This window comes from Haliotis rufescens, unplaced genomic scaffold, assembly GCF_023055435.1.
Source record: "Haliotis rufescens isolate VD_foot unplaced genomic scaffold, xgHalRufe1.0.p SCAF_1, whole genome shotgun sequence".
In the NCBI taxonomy this organism is placed as follows: domain Eukaryota; kingdom Metazoa; phylum Mollusca; class Gastropoda; order Lepetellida; family Haliotidae; genus Haliotis; species Haliotis rufescens.
The window spans coordinates 51,875,957-51,891,948 of record NW_025963779.1 but is presented as its reverse complement, the minus strand read 5'-3'; the positions used below and the strand labels follow the sequence as shown (position 1 = coordinate 51,891,948).

The 15,992-nt window shown below is 37.5% G+C and overlaps 1 protein-coding gene across 3 annotated transcripts in view; it reads right to left on the bottom strand.

Moving 5' to 3' along the window:
• The window catches only part of LOC124131339 (uncharacterized protein RT0683-like), a 54,733-nt gene extending 39,198 nt beyond the window's left edge, over positions 1 to 15,535 (bottom strand). Inside the window, exons 1-2 of one of the 3 annotated variants that reach the window (XM_046494557.2) lie at positions 15,136 to 15,456; positions 7,605 to 12,791 (exon numbers count right to left, since the gene is read on the bottom strand). In XM_046494557.2, coding sequence (XP_046350513.1) covers positions 11,779 to 12,791; positions 15,136 to 15,142 — 1,020 coding nt within the window. In that variant the 5' untranslated portion in view covers positions 15,143 to 15,456 and the 3' untranslated portion in view covers positions 7,605 to 11,778. Of the gene's footprint in view, positions 1 to 7,604; positions 12,792 to 14,375; positions 14,692 to 15,135 lie in introns of those variants that run through there. The other 2 variants (XM_046494556.2, XR_007221733.1) reach the window with 2 other exon arrangements.
• Positions 15,536 to 15,992: the final 457 nt, after the last annotated feature.

Genomic DNA, 15,992 nt, shown 5'->3' with positions numbered 1-15,992 from the left:
TGAAGCATATTTCTGGTGTGCCTCGCCGTGATATTGCTGGAATGTTGGTAACAACGGCCTAAAACCATACTCACTCGCTGATGTTTTTTGTATTATTTTAGGCTGATTGTCATTTGAAAACATAGGTCATGTCATATTTGATGAATGTCTTCAACCACAACTCTAACAATATGGTTGGAAATTGCACTACATTATGTATTAATGAAAGTTACATGAGAAGATCAATGCCTGGGGGATACGAATGACCCAGTGACGTAAGGTGCAGCAATTCGCCTGGCAGAGTTGCGTTTGTTAGGTGTGTCAGAAATTTATGATTGTTGGTTCGAACTCCAGTTTCGAGGTCGAGCTTTTCTAAGTGTTGTTAACGCCCCAAACCTGTATCATTATCATCGTGGTAACACGCAACTCAAATGTTTGTCAACGAGGTGTTAACATCAACTCACTCACTTAGTAACTGGGGATAATAATTTCTGGATCATTCCATATGCAGCAAAAGGGCTAGTTGCCTATGTCAGTCGTCGTAATTCGCTATGTGGAGTTGCGTCCCTTAGCCATAACAGGATCCGATGATCATGGATTCGAATTCCTCATTCTCATACTTGGTTTGTCAAACACAATGCCAATGCTCGGTTTACCGAACTGGTAAAAGTCGACGCTTAGACGTCCTATTAAACTAAAATACCTTAAACCACACTCCCTTGTTTGTACTTATTTACGGAATCCATTACACACAAAGTATAATATTTTAATTTGGGTTGTGTTGACCCAGAAACATTTCACCAGTTAGGTATTTTCAAACTGCTCTTTAATCTAAAATCGCTGATCTGGATAATTCAACTATTTCTTACCTCACCATATCTAAGTTACAACTTTTTTTCAAAACAAAAACATCCTGCATCGCGATGAGGGCGCGAAAGTGTTTCTGACAATTGATCATAATAACACACATGTAAATCTTCACTTTCCTCTTCTTGGGGACAACAGTGAAGAACAAAACGACATATTGTATTTTAAATCTGACAGACACGTTTTCATCTCAACAAAAAGGTTTACCTAACTGTATCTTTCTACTGTCTATATTATCATGTGGCCTTCAGTTACTGGTTTCTTGGTTCGAATCCAAGACATATTCTGATAGTTCATTGCCAGCGCCACACGTCTGTGAGATGAGTCGCTTTGGTTGTCTCCATAATTCCGCTGACACGTGATGTAAATATAATAAACTGAGGAACAAAAGAATCTATTCCGCTAACTTAATTTTATCATGTTTCATTCTCAATTCAAAATATCTTCAGTTAGCGAAATTTATTATGTCCCCAAAATTTACGGTAGTGGCACTTAGTCAGCACTCAATGAATACGTCTACTCAGTTTTACTTTTCTTAACATAATTTGATTAAAACTTTTAAAAATTAAAAACAAAGTGTTTCTCATTATACACACCTGCTGTTTGCGTTTGTCAGAACAAAGTTACAACAGTTAAAACATGGCAGCGGTCATGCGGCTGCAACTTCATTTCTTTCCCCAGGTTTCATTGAACCAATCATTTTTTACACAAACATTATATATGGATGTCAACTTCTTGCAATATCCGTTTGTTTGTTATGTTTCCACCTTAATTATCTTAATTCTTTTGTTGGTCTTACAGGAACATGTACTAAACTGCAAAAGAAACGTCACCATGGATAGATATATGAGAAACCTTATTTGTCCAAACACTGTAAACATACTTTGAGACATATAAAAAAGATGAAATTTGGCAAAATTGATCATCAAGGTCAAAATTTAAGTGTCAAATGTTCTTAAAGTGAAATGTTCTTAAAGTGAAACACAACACTAGTCTCTGAGAAAATGGCATCACAAGTCAGTATCTCGTGTGCATTGATGACTGCCGTGCAACGTCGATACATGGAATGGATGAGGCGGTTGATGAAGGCCACAGGCACTTGAGCCAACACTCTGAGGGACGTCTGACGCAGTTCAGCTGCAGTTGTCGGCCTTGGTCGGACGTCATTCAGCCGTCTTTGAATCTTGTCCCACAGGTGCTCAATTGGATTTAAATCGGGATTGAGGACAGGTCACTGCATGGTTCTGATGCCATTCTGCTGGAGGATGTCTCTCGTTGCTCTCGCAGTGTGGGCACGGGCGGTATCATGATGCTGAAGCTAGTGGTTGCGGCGACGTGCAAAATGAGGTATGGCGTTTGGTCTCAAGACTTGATCAATTTACCGAGCTGCTGTGACACAATTGCCTCTCCCTGAACCTATGTTCTGGAAGACCACAGGGCCGACCCTCTGGCACGACCAATTCCACCTCACACCATGGTGCTCGGAGCACCCCACCATCACAAGCATCCGAATAACGTTCCCCACGGCGTCTCCAGACTCTCTCTCTGCTATCTGCTGTTGAGATACAGTGACGGTTCTCGTCTGAGAAAAAGACTCTTCTCGACTGCTGGTGGCGCCAATGCTGGTGCTGTGTTGCCCACTGAAGACGGTCCCGGCGATGACATGGTGTCAGAATGGGTCCTCGGTGTGGCCTGTGACAGTGGAGGTGTCTGTTCGTCAATCGTCGACGCACGGTGTCCGCACTAATGCGTCGCTGGTGTGTCCCCATGGTTTGTCGAGCAGTTTCCGCAGCAGTAACAAAGCGATCTTTAAGATGCTGTCGCACAATCTAACGATCCTGACGTCGGGTGGTGATCCTTGGTCTTCCACTACGTGGTCGGTCATCTGTAGTGTTTGTGGTCTGGTATCGTTGCTGGAGCCTGTATATGGTCCCTACGTGGGCATTTTGTCCAGCTTGCAATCATCCAAGGGCTTGGTGTCGCTGATTTCTTGTCAATCTTGGCATGTGGTAGCAATTCAATAACGAATGAATGTTATCCGATCTGTGTGGATTTTTATAGGGCAAGAAATGGGGGAACGGATGTGCATTTCAAATTTGCACGGAACTCACGTGCATCGGGTTACCATGGCCGTTGCCGTGATGCCGAATTTTGGAAACTTTGACAAAATTTACCCAGATATTTAAATGACAACTTTTCATGCAATGTTACTTGGGGTGACGTTTCTTTTGCGATTCAGTTTATATATATATATATGTTCCCTGCCTCATGGCATTTATTCACCCGTTGAAGGAGTAAGTATATACTCCGAAACGTTGTGTTCCTCATAATATAGAAGTTGACATCCATAATGTTCTTCCATGAGTGATAGTTACATTAACATAATCAAATCTAACAACATATCTTTCATTTTTCATTTATTATTATATAAAAACAAACTCGGTGTACTTTCTCAATTTACTATTCCCAGCTACACAATCGGGATTGCCTCAGTCAGGCCAAGCAACGTCGAGCCGAGCCAGGCTAGCTGGTAATACTAAAACAGGTTTGCAGAATATCAAACAAAACGCACGTATCTGGGTAAATATATCTCAAGTGTCTACAAATGTATAGTTTGCTCAAGGAATTGAGTTTGAATCAAAATGTAATATCAACAATATAATAAAGTGACCACTGTGACAACATACCGAGAGTCCTCGTGTTTCCTTTGATATGTGTATGTGAGAAGGTTCTTTCAGTAATTAACGTGTTGAGCCTCCCTAATTAACTTTGACTATACCTGGTAAAGCAATACGCAGCTGCTTTTTGTCTTTGAATAAAATTTTGGGAGGAGGGTGGATATTCGCCAAGGACAAAGGGATTGGCACGATACGTGTTAAGAACAGTACTCCCAGCACTACTACAGTAACTCCAGTAACTTAAAATACAATTAAAACAGATACGTGGGTTCTTAGAAGTGTATATACAGATAACATTTTTTCACCATAAAACTAAAATGTCTTCATACTCAATTCAAGCATATATGATTATATATTACAAAAAATTCAACATGCACCAACATGCACCCCATATTCAGAAATACGTTTGTACAGGACTGACCTAGCCGACAACAAAACACTATAGCATCACAGCTGTATTAGGAGATGTGTTTAGATTGACAGAATAATGTTATATGTACCTACCTACCACGTTCTCATGTAACATTACATGGCACAGTACAAATCCGTTATGAACAGCCATTTTCCTTTCAACCAGAAGCGTTCGGTCGGGCTTGATCTTGGTGGTCAAAATCAACTAACCCATCAGATATGTATCATGAAAAGTGTAAAGATATTAAGGAAGATATTTCATCTTCCCAGATACCACTTTATGATGACACAAATTGTGGTATTTCAAGCAAACACGTTGGACAAAGGGAAGCACGCCTCTCATACTCTCTGCACAGTCACCATCACAATTATTCGGTCCGATTTGGCCCAGGACGTCCTGAATTTCAAGCGATTTACTGGCAAAAACTTAATTATGTTGCACGTTTGAGGCTTGTGATTGTTCATTAATGTCATGCGTGTATGTTGCATCAATAGCATGTAGGTATGGACGCCGATTATGTAGTAATCATAATAATTTATAATAATAACATTGGTCTGTCTTGTCTTGGCCAGGCCACGATACCAGAGAAGACATGCTCGATATGCAATCGGGAGATATAAGAAACAACCCTACTTTCAATGGAATACAAGAGGAAACTGAAGAAAACACAGAAGAGAAACTAACTGATTTTATCAAGGTAACATTGAAGGTAGAGAATACAATACTGTGACTCGTCTTGCCACTAAATATATACCAGTAACCTTCGTAAACCAAATTTCAGTTATAGCTGGACAATGTCTGTCCCCATGTCGAGAATCCAACCCGGGGTCTTCGGCGTGACGAGCAAACGCTTTAACCAAAAGCTATCCGACCGCCCTACCAAGCGAAGAAATTATTAATATGTATACGTGATTTATGAGAGTGAACATTCTCATAACTCTCTGCAAGTTTATGCTAAGTCAAAACTGCTCTTGCGCAAGCACTTTCATATGATAAATACATTACACTCAAGAGGGCCCACGTGTATAAATACACTAGTCTTTCAATTGAACGACACTTTACATTTATTTCATGAACAATCACACTGTTTTCTTCTTGTTGTTTTGTCTGCACCATAAACGAATTCAACCCACATGTAAAATCAAGAAATATTGTGTGTCCAATAAAGTCTTACTTCAAAATATTACTCATATCATTTTCCTCTTGTCGGTATCTCAGCATCATGAGAAAAAAACAATTTCGATTGGAATTCGAAAACGTCTGGTCAGTGTGCGAAATTAGCCTCGATTTTGTAATTGATATCTGTTCCCGTAAAAACCAAGCCTCGTTTTCAAATGCGACCTACAAACACTAAATACAATTTGCTAGCAGATGACATATTCACTCTCCAGTTTCTGTCAGCTGGATAAAAAGGTTTCTACTAAAACAACTGTGTTTTTGTACTTTTATTAGTTTTCCATTTTACGAAATATATTCACTGAATATTTATGCTTTTCACCTGGGTGATAAGGTTTATTCATTTCATGATGAGGACCATCTTTGATAAAATGTTCCAAACTGTATGCATACCTGACAGGGACTACATGGGATACCATAATGATACGATGTCTCACATTTTTTCTCAGGAGGAATGCCATCATTCCAGCTTTTGTTTCTATTTCCTTCTGACTTTTTGGATGGCATAAATGCACACACATTCACAAGATGCAAAATTCTACGAGCGTTTAAAAGTTCTACATAATATTAATGCATACACAAGCCTTATTGGTAAAAATGTACACTTGATATTTTCCACTTGAAAATTCATTAGTTTTGGAGGCGTCAGAATTCCAATATGTTCATACCTTTCTTGACAAATCTTCAGTGGTGTCAGTTGGAAGTCGCATCATGATAAATAGTTAGTAAGAAACTGGTATTCCAAGTGAGTGCCAAGAAAAAAACAGTTGAAACACACAATTTAGCCATGATTGGGCATAAAAATGCAATAGCCAAGGTATAATCCAAAAGTAATCGTCCATTACAACAGAATCAGTAGTATACTGCTACAGCAGACGGTGCTGTGAAGGGTTACTTTTCCTAATTAAAACTAACAAACCAATACATATTTGAGATTTAAGTTCTGATTTATTTAAGCGCAAATGTCTGTTCAGTGTGATAACACTCACAAACTATGTCCAGACAGCTTATGACAGAAAGAACCAAATGTCAAACACCACAACCTGTAAACCATCAGTTTAGACCCCTGACACACAAATTAGACCCTCATTGACATATCAGTCAACACAAATTTAAACAAACGGTGTAAAATTGCCCTAAAGTAACATATCTGTCAATAGAATGTGATGCTATCAGTAAGGTGCCAGATTTATTTATGTTTCTGGCTGCTCTGTGTGGGACTTCTTGGTCACTTCGAGGGGGAAACTCGGGACTGTCTTTTATCCAATTAAAAACATGTTTACAGTTCTAGCTCCTCCTATTTTAAGTTGGATATAGGAAGCTTAGTGATCAGTGATTGCAGGAAACACAGGAATTGGCCCCTTCCTCCATAAAGATAGATGGAACCCATATTTTTGTGAATGACTTCTACCCTGTGAGAGAATATTTTGAGGTCACGTGACTTCAATAAACATGTTCTCAAAACTTCTACAGTGCATGGATGGGTTATATTTTGGCATTATTTTGATAAATTGACATATGTGGAAATGGTAAATATATGAAAACATGACATGTTCATATAGGATTTGTAATAAAAGGTTTATATGAGGTAGGTGTAGAGCCCAGGATTTTTCACTTCCTGTGACAGGGGTTGTGACGTCACTATGGGGATTTTAGCATTGAATCTATTTATAACCTGTGTGAAAGCGAGGCTTGGTTTTCATCTATAAGCGGTAACATAGGCTGAGCTCGCACAATGACTGAATATATGTTATATGGAGGTACCTCTTGTCATGGAATTTGATGACATAACTAATTCCAAAAGGAAAATACAATTGCCATAGATAAGTTTATCACTAAGATATCCATAGGACATCGAATTCTAAACTAATCCTTCGATTAATTAAAGTTGACAACTGACATTTTCATAGCGGGTAGCAGATGCCAGCCATTACGGGGCGTTTCCAGGAATGTTATCTTTACCGCAGTCATTCTCAAAGGGTGTTGATTTATGTTTAGGGTAAGGGAATAGTTTACAGAGGAACTCGACGATAACGGTTGGACTTTCAAGCGTACTTCGTGACCCTTTACAACAAATAAAGGAAATGTGGCATGTTATCGCGTTCGTCAGCTTATCATACGGGCATAGATAATTCACGCATCTAGCCTGGCAATGATACAATTCTGTTCACTTGTCGATTCAATAACAAATATGGAACGTCAACTGCAGTGAATAATCAGTCCCGATGTATTCGCATAATTAGATTCCAATGGGTGTAAAAGGCAAATAGTTGTGAAAATCCAATGAAACGTAACAGTCGTCATCTACAGTTATCGAAAACTGACAACATATTAATTTTGAAGATGTTGACTATATTGCATTAACGAATGATCCAACATTTAATTGTGCACACACAAAATACACTTTGACAAACTAGTGTATGTTGAGGGCGAATGAAACGTGTCAAGGAGCTGTGCTCCAGAGACCAGGGTGACATTAAACAAGAGAAAAGTGATAATGAAAACGTGGTAATAGGTGTAACATGTTTATTATTATCAGCTAGTTGTAAGTACAGATGAAAATAAAAAGGATAAAAAACAATTTACACTCACAACGATCACTAATGGATTAAACCAGAAAAAATATAAAGTTGATTTATTTAGCTAAGCAACTGCATAACAATAATAAAATGTGAGTAGCTAAATCAACACTTTGACATGATAATTGACAATTAAGTCGGCCGCCAACAGACACCTGAGATTTCACTCGACACTCAAATGAGTAATTAACCTTGGCAGGTTAAGAAAGAAACACAGAGGCCTGTCCCTTAAATAAGTTTCTTGGACAGTTAAATAGACGAAAAAACGCCTGAATGGCAAAATAGTCTTCTAGACTGAAGACTCAGTCACTTTGACTGGGCAAGAAAATCCTTCCCCAAAATACAAGGTATTTGACCTTGGGAGTATCTCAAGACTCCATATCGTAAATAGGTATTTGAAGTTAGGCAATCACGGGAAAATTGGTTATCCACGAATCAGAGGAAAAACGGAGTTAACGGAAAACCCCTAGCTAATAAGTTTACCTCAATTCAATACAATCAGAGTAAGTCAGTACAAGATTAAAACTGCTCCGTAATTACTTAAGAACGAAACCTGCGTTTCGAATGACCATCCAGTAAACGGTCTAGCTGTCCCTGAAGATAAGGACACATGATTCGCCAAGGGTTATATACGAGTGCGTGGACCTCTGAGAGGGCATCCTATCCCGGTCAGCCGTGAAAATACACAGGGAAAACCCGAATAGCAAACTAAATATTTAAGCAATACGGAAGATGTAGGTACCAAACTAAAGCTCTGAACAAAAGGTATCCAAGGTTACCACTAAAGATTTACAACCAGATATGTACAATTATTGAGGTGGCAAAAATGCTTATAAATACATGAGATATATCTAAGTAAGCAAACATATATAAGATAACATATATCAAATCAATACATATTAAAAATGTGCGATTAAACCGCCAGAGAAAAAGATTTATGGGTCACCAATTCTCTAACAATGGACGTAAAGACACTGGAGGACGACTACCGTCGCACTTTGCCGAATGTTGACGGAGGTTGGACAATTAAGAGAGTGGGAAGCGGAGAGATCACTAGACCGTGACTAGACTGGTTTTACGACGCGTGACAGAACGTCAAATCTCAAATTGCCTTTCCCCCTCCAACGATGTACATCTGTTAACTCATTAACAAATCATTAGAAAACCCCTTGGTCAGTAAACTTAAAAGTTTCAAAGAAAAGAAATAAGTCTTGCGTATTGAGCTTAAAAAACACAAGGTGACAGAAGAACATTACTTGATGTACTTTTGTGTTTGAATAAAATTCAAGTTTTCAATCATTTATTGTCAGCGAGAGCAATACACCCTAAGGCGCGTGTACATAGCATAATAACACATAACGACCATGCACAATGTTTACTTGTCACCGTTGTGATAGAAAATATAAAACTGGCATTACCAAAACATGAATCCAGTTCATTTCTTGGTACACGTACATGACATATTTATTGTTATTGAATATCATATATGTAGAGAAATTACTTTTATTGGTTTTCGGTTCAACTTAATCAGTAAATGCGGTATCGTATGGCAAGCCGTTTTCACATGTATTACGGAATTACAGATATCTTCAATTGTTTTAAAGATATCCTGAATTGAAGATATCTTCAATTGAACTGAAGATATCGTGAATGGAATTGAAGATATCTTAAATACAGATAATTGTAGATATCTACAATAAAATTTAAGATATCACCAAATGAATTAAGGATATGGTGAAGCGTATTACTGATTTCTTGAAAAGAATTGCTGATATCTTAAATTCAATTATTGATATCAAAATATGATTTAAAGATATCAAAATGTAGTGTTTTTTATGATGTCAGTAATTCAATTTCAGATATCTTGAAACTAAATACAGTTGAATTAATTAATTATTGATATCTTCAATTGTTGCCATTAGACGTTACTTTAATATTGTTACTTAAATTAGGTAACTGATATCTATAATTGGATTTTTTATATCAGTAACGGTCAGAATTAATGATATCTTGAATTTATTTAAAGATATCTTGAATTGAATTAAAGATATCTGTAATTGAATTAAATATATCTTAAACGAATTAATGATATCTGTAATGCATTTGTGGATATGTATAACTTAAGATATCTGGAATTTATTTCTAATATATTTATGTACAGTAGGATTGTAATTGTTTAATGATATCTTACATACATTTAGAGATATCACAAACTAATTTGTTGATATCACCGTAACATTTTAAGATATCAGTAACTGTATAATGGATATCAGAAATGAATTTAAGATATCTTTAATTATTTTTTCATATCTTAAAACATTATAGACATCTTAAAATAAAATACCAATATCTTTAAAACATTTGAAGATATCTCTAATTCCGTAATAAATGTGAAAACGGCTTGCCATACTATCGTGTCCAAGGATTGTTTGGTCAAGACTCGATAGTTTACATGCGGCCGTCGCATTGGCGGGAATACTGAAGTGTATTAGGCAACAAACAAATTAAACACTTGCCTTTTTATGGAAAATGTGTGAGTGACGGGTGTCGGTATATATTCTTATTTTGAACAGGGCATATACTGTACTAGTACACAAACCGCGGTTATCGCGAGACAACTTACAGCTTCTTAATCCTGATTACATTAGCTTTGACATGAACAGTAGCTATATAGTGCTAAAACAATTTGCGGAATCTATGAATTCATGAACTCAAAATTAGTTGAAACTTTGTACATGTACGAGAGCCTAATAGCTACTTCAAACAGACAAATGCCAATACCAACAGGCACATTATCTCCACCTACTGTGATATTCCAATAACTCATAACCAGACAGGACATGAGTGAATCCTTTAAGTCCTAAACTATAGAAGGAACGTTAAGCCATCCGTCATTAATGATACGCTGACCGCCGACATTCAGTAATCTTGAAACGGATTCTGTCATACAGCTTTATACATATGTTTACATAATGGATTTCGGGTGTATTCGATATTCCACAATATATGAAAATTCAGTAAAGAAACTATTGATTAATTGGGCATTCTTATGTACGTCCGCAACCATAGCCAAAGGGAATGCTGCTGTGTTGACCTAACCCCTCATGGGGGAATAGTCTGACAGGTATATTGTGATCGATGAGTAATAACCACGGTTGATACCGACCGTCACCTTCTGGACGAAAGCACAATAAAGTAAATATATAAGAGTCAAATCATGGTGATGCGGACCTAAATAATGATTATTTATACATTGACGGAATATGACCCAGCCAGCTGCTGTTAAAATTGTTATCATTACTTTATTCATAGTTCAATGTACTAGGTAAAGAATTTATTTTTAGATTTAGAATGAAACGGCTGTTATTATTTTGATAGAAAACAATTCAACCTGAAATACATCTCAGCAATTTATATTGTGGAAACTCTGTTGAGTTTAGCACTGAATAACAATGCGGCGTGTCCTAGTTCTGATTCTGAAAATATATGTAAAACTGTGCAAAATCATATGTTTAAAATGAAACTATTCAATGTCACGAAAGTGCCAACTATTCAGTTTCATTCATTTCCCTATAGTTGTCTGTTTTCATGCCCATAAAAGTAATTAAAATACTAATTTATATCGATATTACCAGCTCCCATGACGTCTGTAGAAAACTATTTAACTTTAAATAGCCATTTAAAGTGTGGGACTTGTCCAGTCAGTACATGGATGTAATTAATAGAGATCGGAAGATGATATTTGCATCGCATACAGCATCCCACTCAAGTGCCAATGGTACATCTGTGCAAGTGCCACAAAAATACACACATAACATGCACACTCGATTCTTTACATGTATTGAAAAAAATAATTATGTTTCAGACTGTTAAAATAACATACCTGCCTGACACAAATTGCCTTGTTGCATTGTGTATTTCCTTTTAAGAAATTCAATGAATTAATAGCATTCATTGCAATAAAGCTGTTTGTGTATATCCGTAGCACTATCTCCCTTATTCATCATATCAACTTCTAAAAGTCACTTGAAGACGTCAATTATTGTGTATTATGTACACTTAGATGTCTGGCTGTCTTCATCGACACTTAAAATGCATTTGTTGTTTCATATACGCTTTGGTTGCAGGATATGATATCATCCACTACTTCAATAGATTTGTTATTTGATTCCTTTCGGGTTACAAAGGGAAACTGGTCTTTTAACAGGTGACACGGGAGTTTCACTACACATTTCGATGGCACATTTTTTTCCAGTCTGTGATCATATGAATTCGACACACATAGATCGATATTGTAAGTCAAATCCAGAACCTTACGGGTGTTCCTTGGAGCTGGCAGCATCATCCCCATGAAGGGCCGTTGGATCAAAGGAAACACATCACTCTTGTTGAATTGCTTTTTTGTGGCTCTACAATCTCGGATGAATGAAGGATGTTCAGAATAAAAGAATATATCGAGGAAGGGCCAATTCCAATGCTTATCACCAGCCTTTGGAGACTTTTTGTGGTAAAATTTCCAGTTTACCTTCCAGCTGGTGTGATGTTCATATTTTGGCCTGAGGGACTGCAGGAATTTCAGCAATAAAGGTTTGTCTTTTTCCCTGACAATAATGTCCATATCATCATCCCAGGGAATCATGCCATGATGAGAGTAGGAACCGAGTAAAGCTCCTGCATAGAGAAAGTAGGTGATGTTTGAAGGCACGCCTTTACTGAAAGTTTTAATGAGGTCTTTGAATTCTACTTTTTCTTTCAGTGATAATCGATCATAAAATAAAACCTTTGCATTCGTCTCTGGTGATTCCTTATCACCATTAGCATGCTGTGATGTCAAAGGGTAGATCCCAGAATGTTTTCTTCCGAGTAAACAGTCAAAGCTCTTCTTTTTGCTGCTTCCTGTGATATTTCTAGCTACAAATTTAATAATTTCGTTGGCGATGCCTTCAACAATATCTGTGGTGATTTCTCGTTTCGCTCTGTTCGTCTTGGAAAACGAATAAAGAAAGTAAAGATTGCAGCAGAAGAAGAGGGACAGACACACTACTGTGGTTTTCATGGGTGACACTTTCATACTTGTATCCTCTGTATGATGACTAGTCGCTGCAAAACGAATTACGACAAATGAATATTATGTTTCGTTAATTTTAATATTTTTGAAATACATTTCAAGAGGAAAATTATCAAGCTGCCATGGAGAAAAGAGTTGACATAGGGAGGGGGAGCGTGAGGTTGTGTGTGAGAGAGAGAGGGAGAGAGAGAGAGAGAGAGAGAGAGAGAGACGCAGATGTGTATGTGCGTGCGAGCGTGTATGACCCTGTATCTGGAGGGATGACCTTCCATAATTCAAGACTTGACTCGTTATAGGGTTTTTGCCATTGTGCATAGTCATTGTCAAACCGTAAGGCGTTTACATAACATAGGTGTCAAGGCATCAGCGTCGGAGAGCTGCATTGCTTTTATTCATATGATAGCGAAGTACGCTTTCACTTCAAGTCAATGTTTTATGACCATGGTATCAGTAGTGCCACAGTCAGTAGTATCTATTTCCACATCTGTCGACAATATCCGGTACACGGGATATTGCGAGGCGATTACCAAGATATCAGTGTCACACGATGTGTATTTCAAAATACAATGTTGCACATATATAAACACAGAACACTATAAACGCTAACATAACAGTATTGTTCGTGATAATATTGGCTGACAATAGGAATGTACCTCATAGTTAATAGTTAAGTCAATTACGTTCGTCCAAACCAATCCAATGTTCGATAGTTCTGTAATTATTCAATGTACAATTTAGGATGCACTGTCATCGTATTTGAGCATTTTTTGTGGCGCATTATATTAAAACCCTGTCCATATATTTCAATTTATTGATGAGAACCCTATACTGCTAGCAAGTCTACGCGCAATATATGTACACAATACACAATACTCACTACAATGGTGCACCTTGCAGTGGGCGATGACTATGTTGCGTTCCGAAGTTTGTCTTTTTGACAAATGACGCGACTTAACAGACATTCTCAAGGGTAATTTTTCTATATGTACATTTTGGGGCAGACGACAAATCATCAAAATGATTTCGCTATTCCGAAACAAAAATGAAATACGTTGAGCGGTAATTGTTGTGATTTACGTTATTTGATTTGGTGAATAAGAATTAGAACCTTTATGTGAATGAGAGACCTGGGTTTAATATCACAATAAAAAACTGTTTTACTAAATCATGGCTTGTCAGCTCTGTGTCAGTCTGTCTGTCTGTGTGTCGGGGGTGGGGGGTGGGTGGGGGGTGTGGGGGTGGGGGTACACTCATTTTCTACTTCACTTAAAACAATATAATCTCGACAACCGAGGTGCCGTGTTGACCATATCATTACAACACCACCCATGTCCATGTAATACTCTATGCTTGACAAGGAAGGTACATGTATATCTTGCATTGATTTAACATAAGTACAAAAGTAATATTACCTTACAATATTTGATTTTAAAAAGTTTTACATTTTCTCATTAACTATGTGTAAGTGTAGTCGTTGTCGCATTTATGTTCACTATACTATAAACTGGCTTATTAGACCACTGAATAACCTCACATGAGGTATTAACTGGCTCTTGTTCAGTGTTGACGATGTAGTACTAAACAATAAGGTATTGCGATATCAAGAGCGTGCTTACCTTTTCTAGCGTCGAAGCAGCTAGCCAGAAGTTGCATAAATATGACTGTGAGTTTCCGTCACCGCGCATGTACACGTTTGTTATCAGGTAACACTATGCGTTGACCTGGTTCTGGAAATGTGGCTTTCGCCACGACTTCACATTATCGTTTTGCGTGTACGACTGTCTCAATAGAATATAAATGTCAAGTGCATTATTTTAAATATTTTGCAGTATTCAAAGGATTGTCAGGTTAAAAAGTACCTTAAAATACATATATTATCAGGACATATATGACATATTTAGACTTTGTTTACATTAAACCTTCAAGGAAACAAATTCAGACAGGCCTTATTGCTATCACTACCAACTAGTATTACTGCAGCAGTACCATGTAGGATATGCTATGTGGCCACACCCGTTTTTATTAAGAGTATAGATGTCGGAAATGTTTCTATATGAACGACATGCTATACTGAGTGTCAAACTGTCATATATTATCTATTAACTCGGAATGGTTAATGTTTTTTAATTATTTTTCCTGGATAGGATTGAGCCTGCCCTTATCAAACAGCTGTCAGTCATGGGTCTATTTCAATTTCAATTTCAGGGAAAGCATGCACATGTAACCGTATAGATTTTTGTTGTCAAATGTCGCACTATACAATATTTTGTCTTTACGATGGTGGCCAGACCAGACAAATCAATGCTTATTGTAATGATAAATGTTCATGTTGTTGGGGTACGTGAACACGCAAACAATCAATTAACAAAGCCTCACCCGCCATGCATACACCACTCCCGCCATCTCCCCTTCATGCAGGTCACTAACGGCAGCGTCCTCAACGATATTGTGTTTACAGCGACTGCAACGTGACAACACCCCAATGGCCTTGTTGTCCTCTGGGGTCCTGTATTTACCGTTGCCATGATATCTCGTTGCTTATTTTATGATTACAAACGCTACATTTCTCGTTTTTCTTGTCAAGTCTGATACAAAGTTTGGTATACACTGCTGGGCAGAGGAAATATATTCCCATGTTTGATGGTGGCTGAAAAAGACATGGATGGTGATGTATTTGATACGGCTATCATTGTTGTGTTTTGGACCTTAAAGTTTGAAGTGCTTCAACAACTGTTTTCAGCTTAGTAACATCTAGATAACGTTTGGGTCAAGTCCTATGTAGTTAGGGTGTGGGTACATGTAGGTGTGATAAGAATATAAAGGCTTGCCAATTCTCAAAAGGACTTATTTAATTTTTACTTTTAATAATTCTTTATACGTTTGATAATGAGTATGTCAAAAGTCACACAATATCGATTTAAACCTCCCCAGGGTTGCTACTTTTAACTTTACTGGAAGGAAAGCTGGTGCATAGAAGTGTTAAATTAGAGAGCATCCTAATATCTCATTTTTAAGGGGGTTATAACTTTTTTAACTAGATTTAAATCTGGATGATAGCACCAACACATTCTGGTAGAGTTGAATCAATTCAATAGTCGATTTGACATATGTGTCAGTGAGTGAACGTTTTAAACGCCGCAGTCAGCAACATTCAAACTACCGTAAGGCGACCTGTACAAAATCGAATCTGAACCAAACAAACGAATGAGTGAAGGCATGAACATCGACTGAAT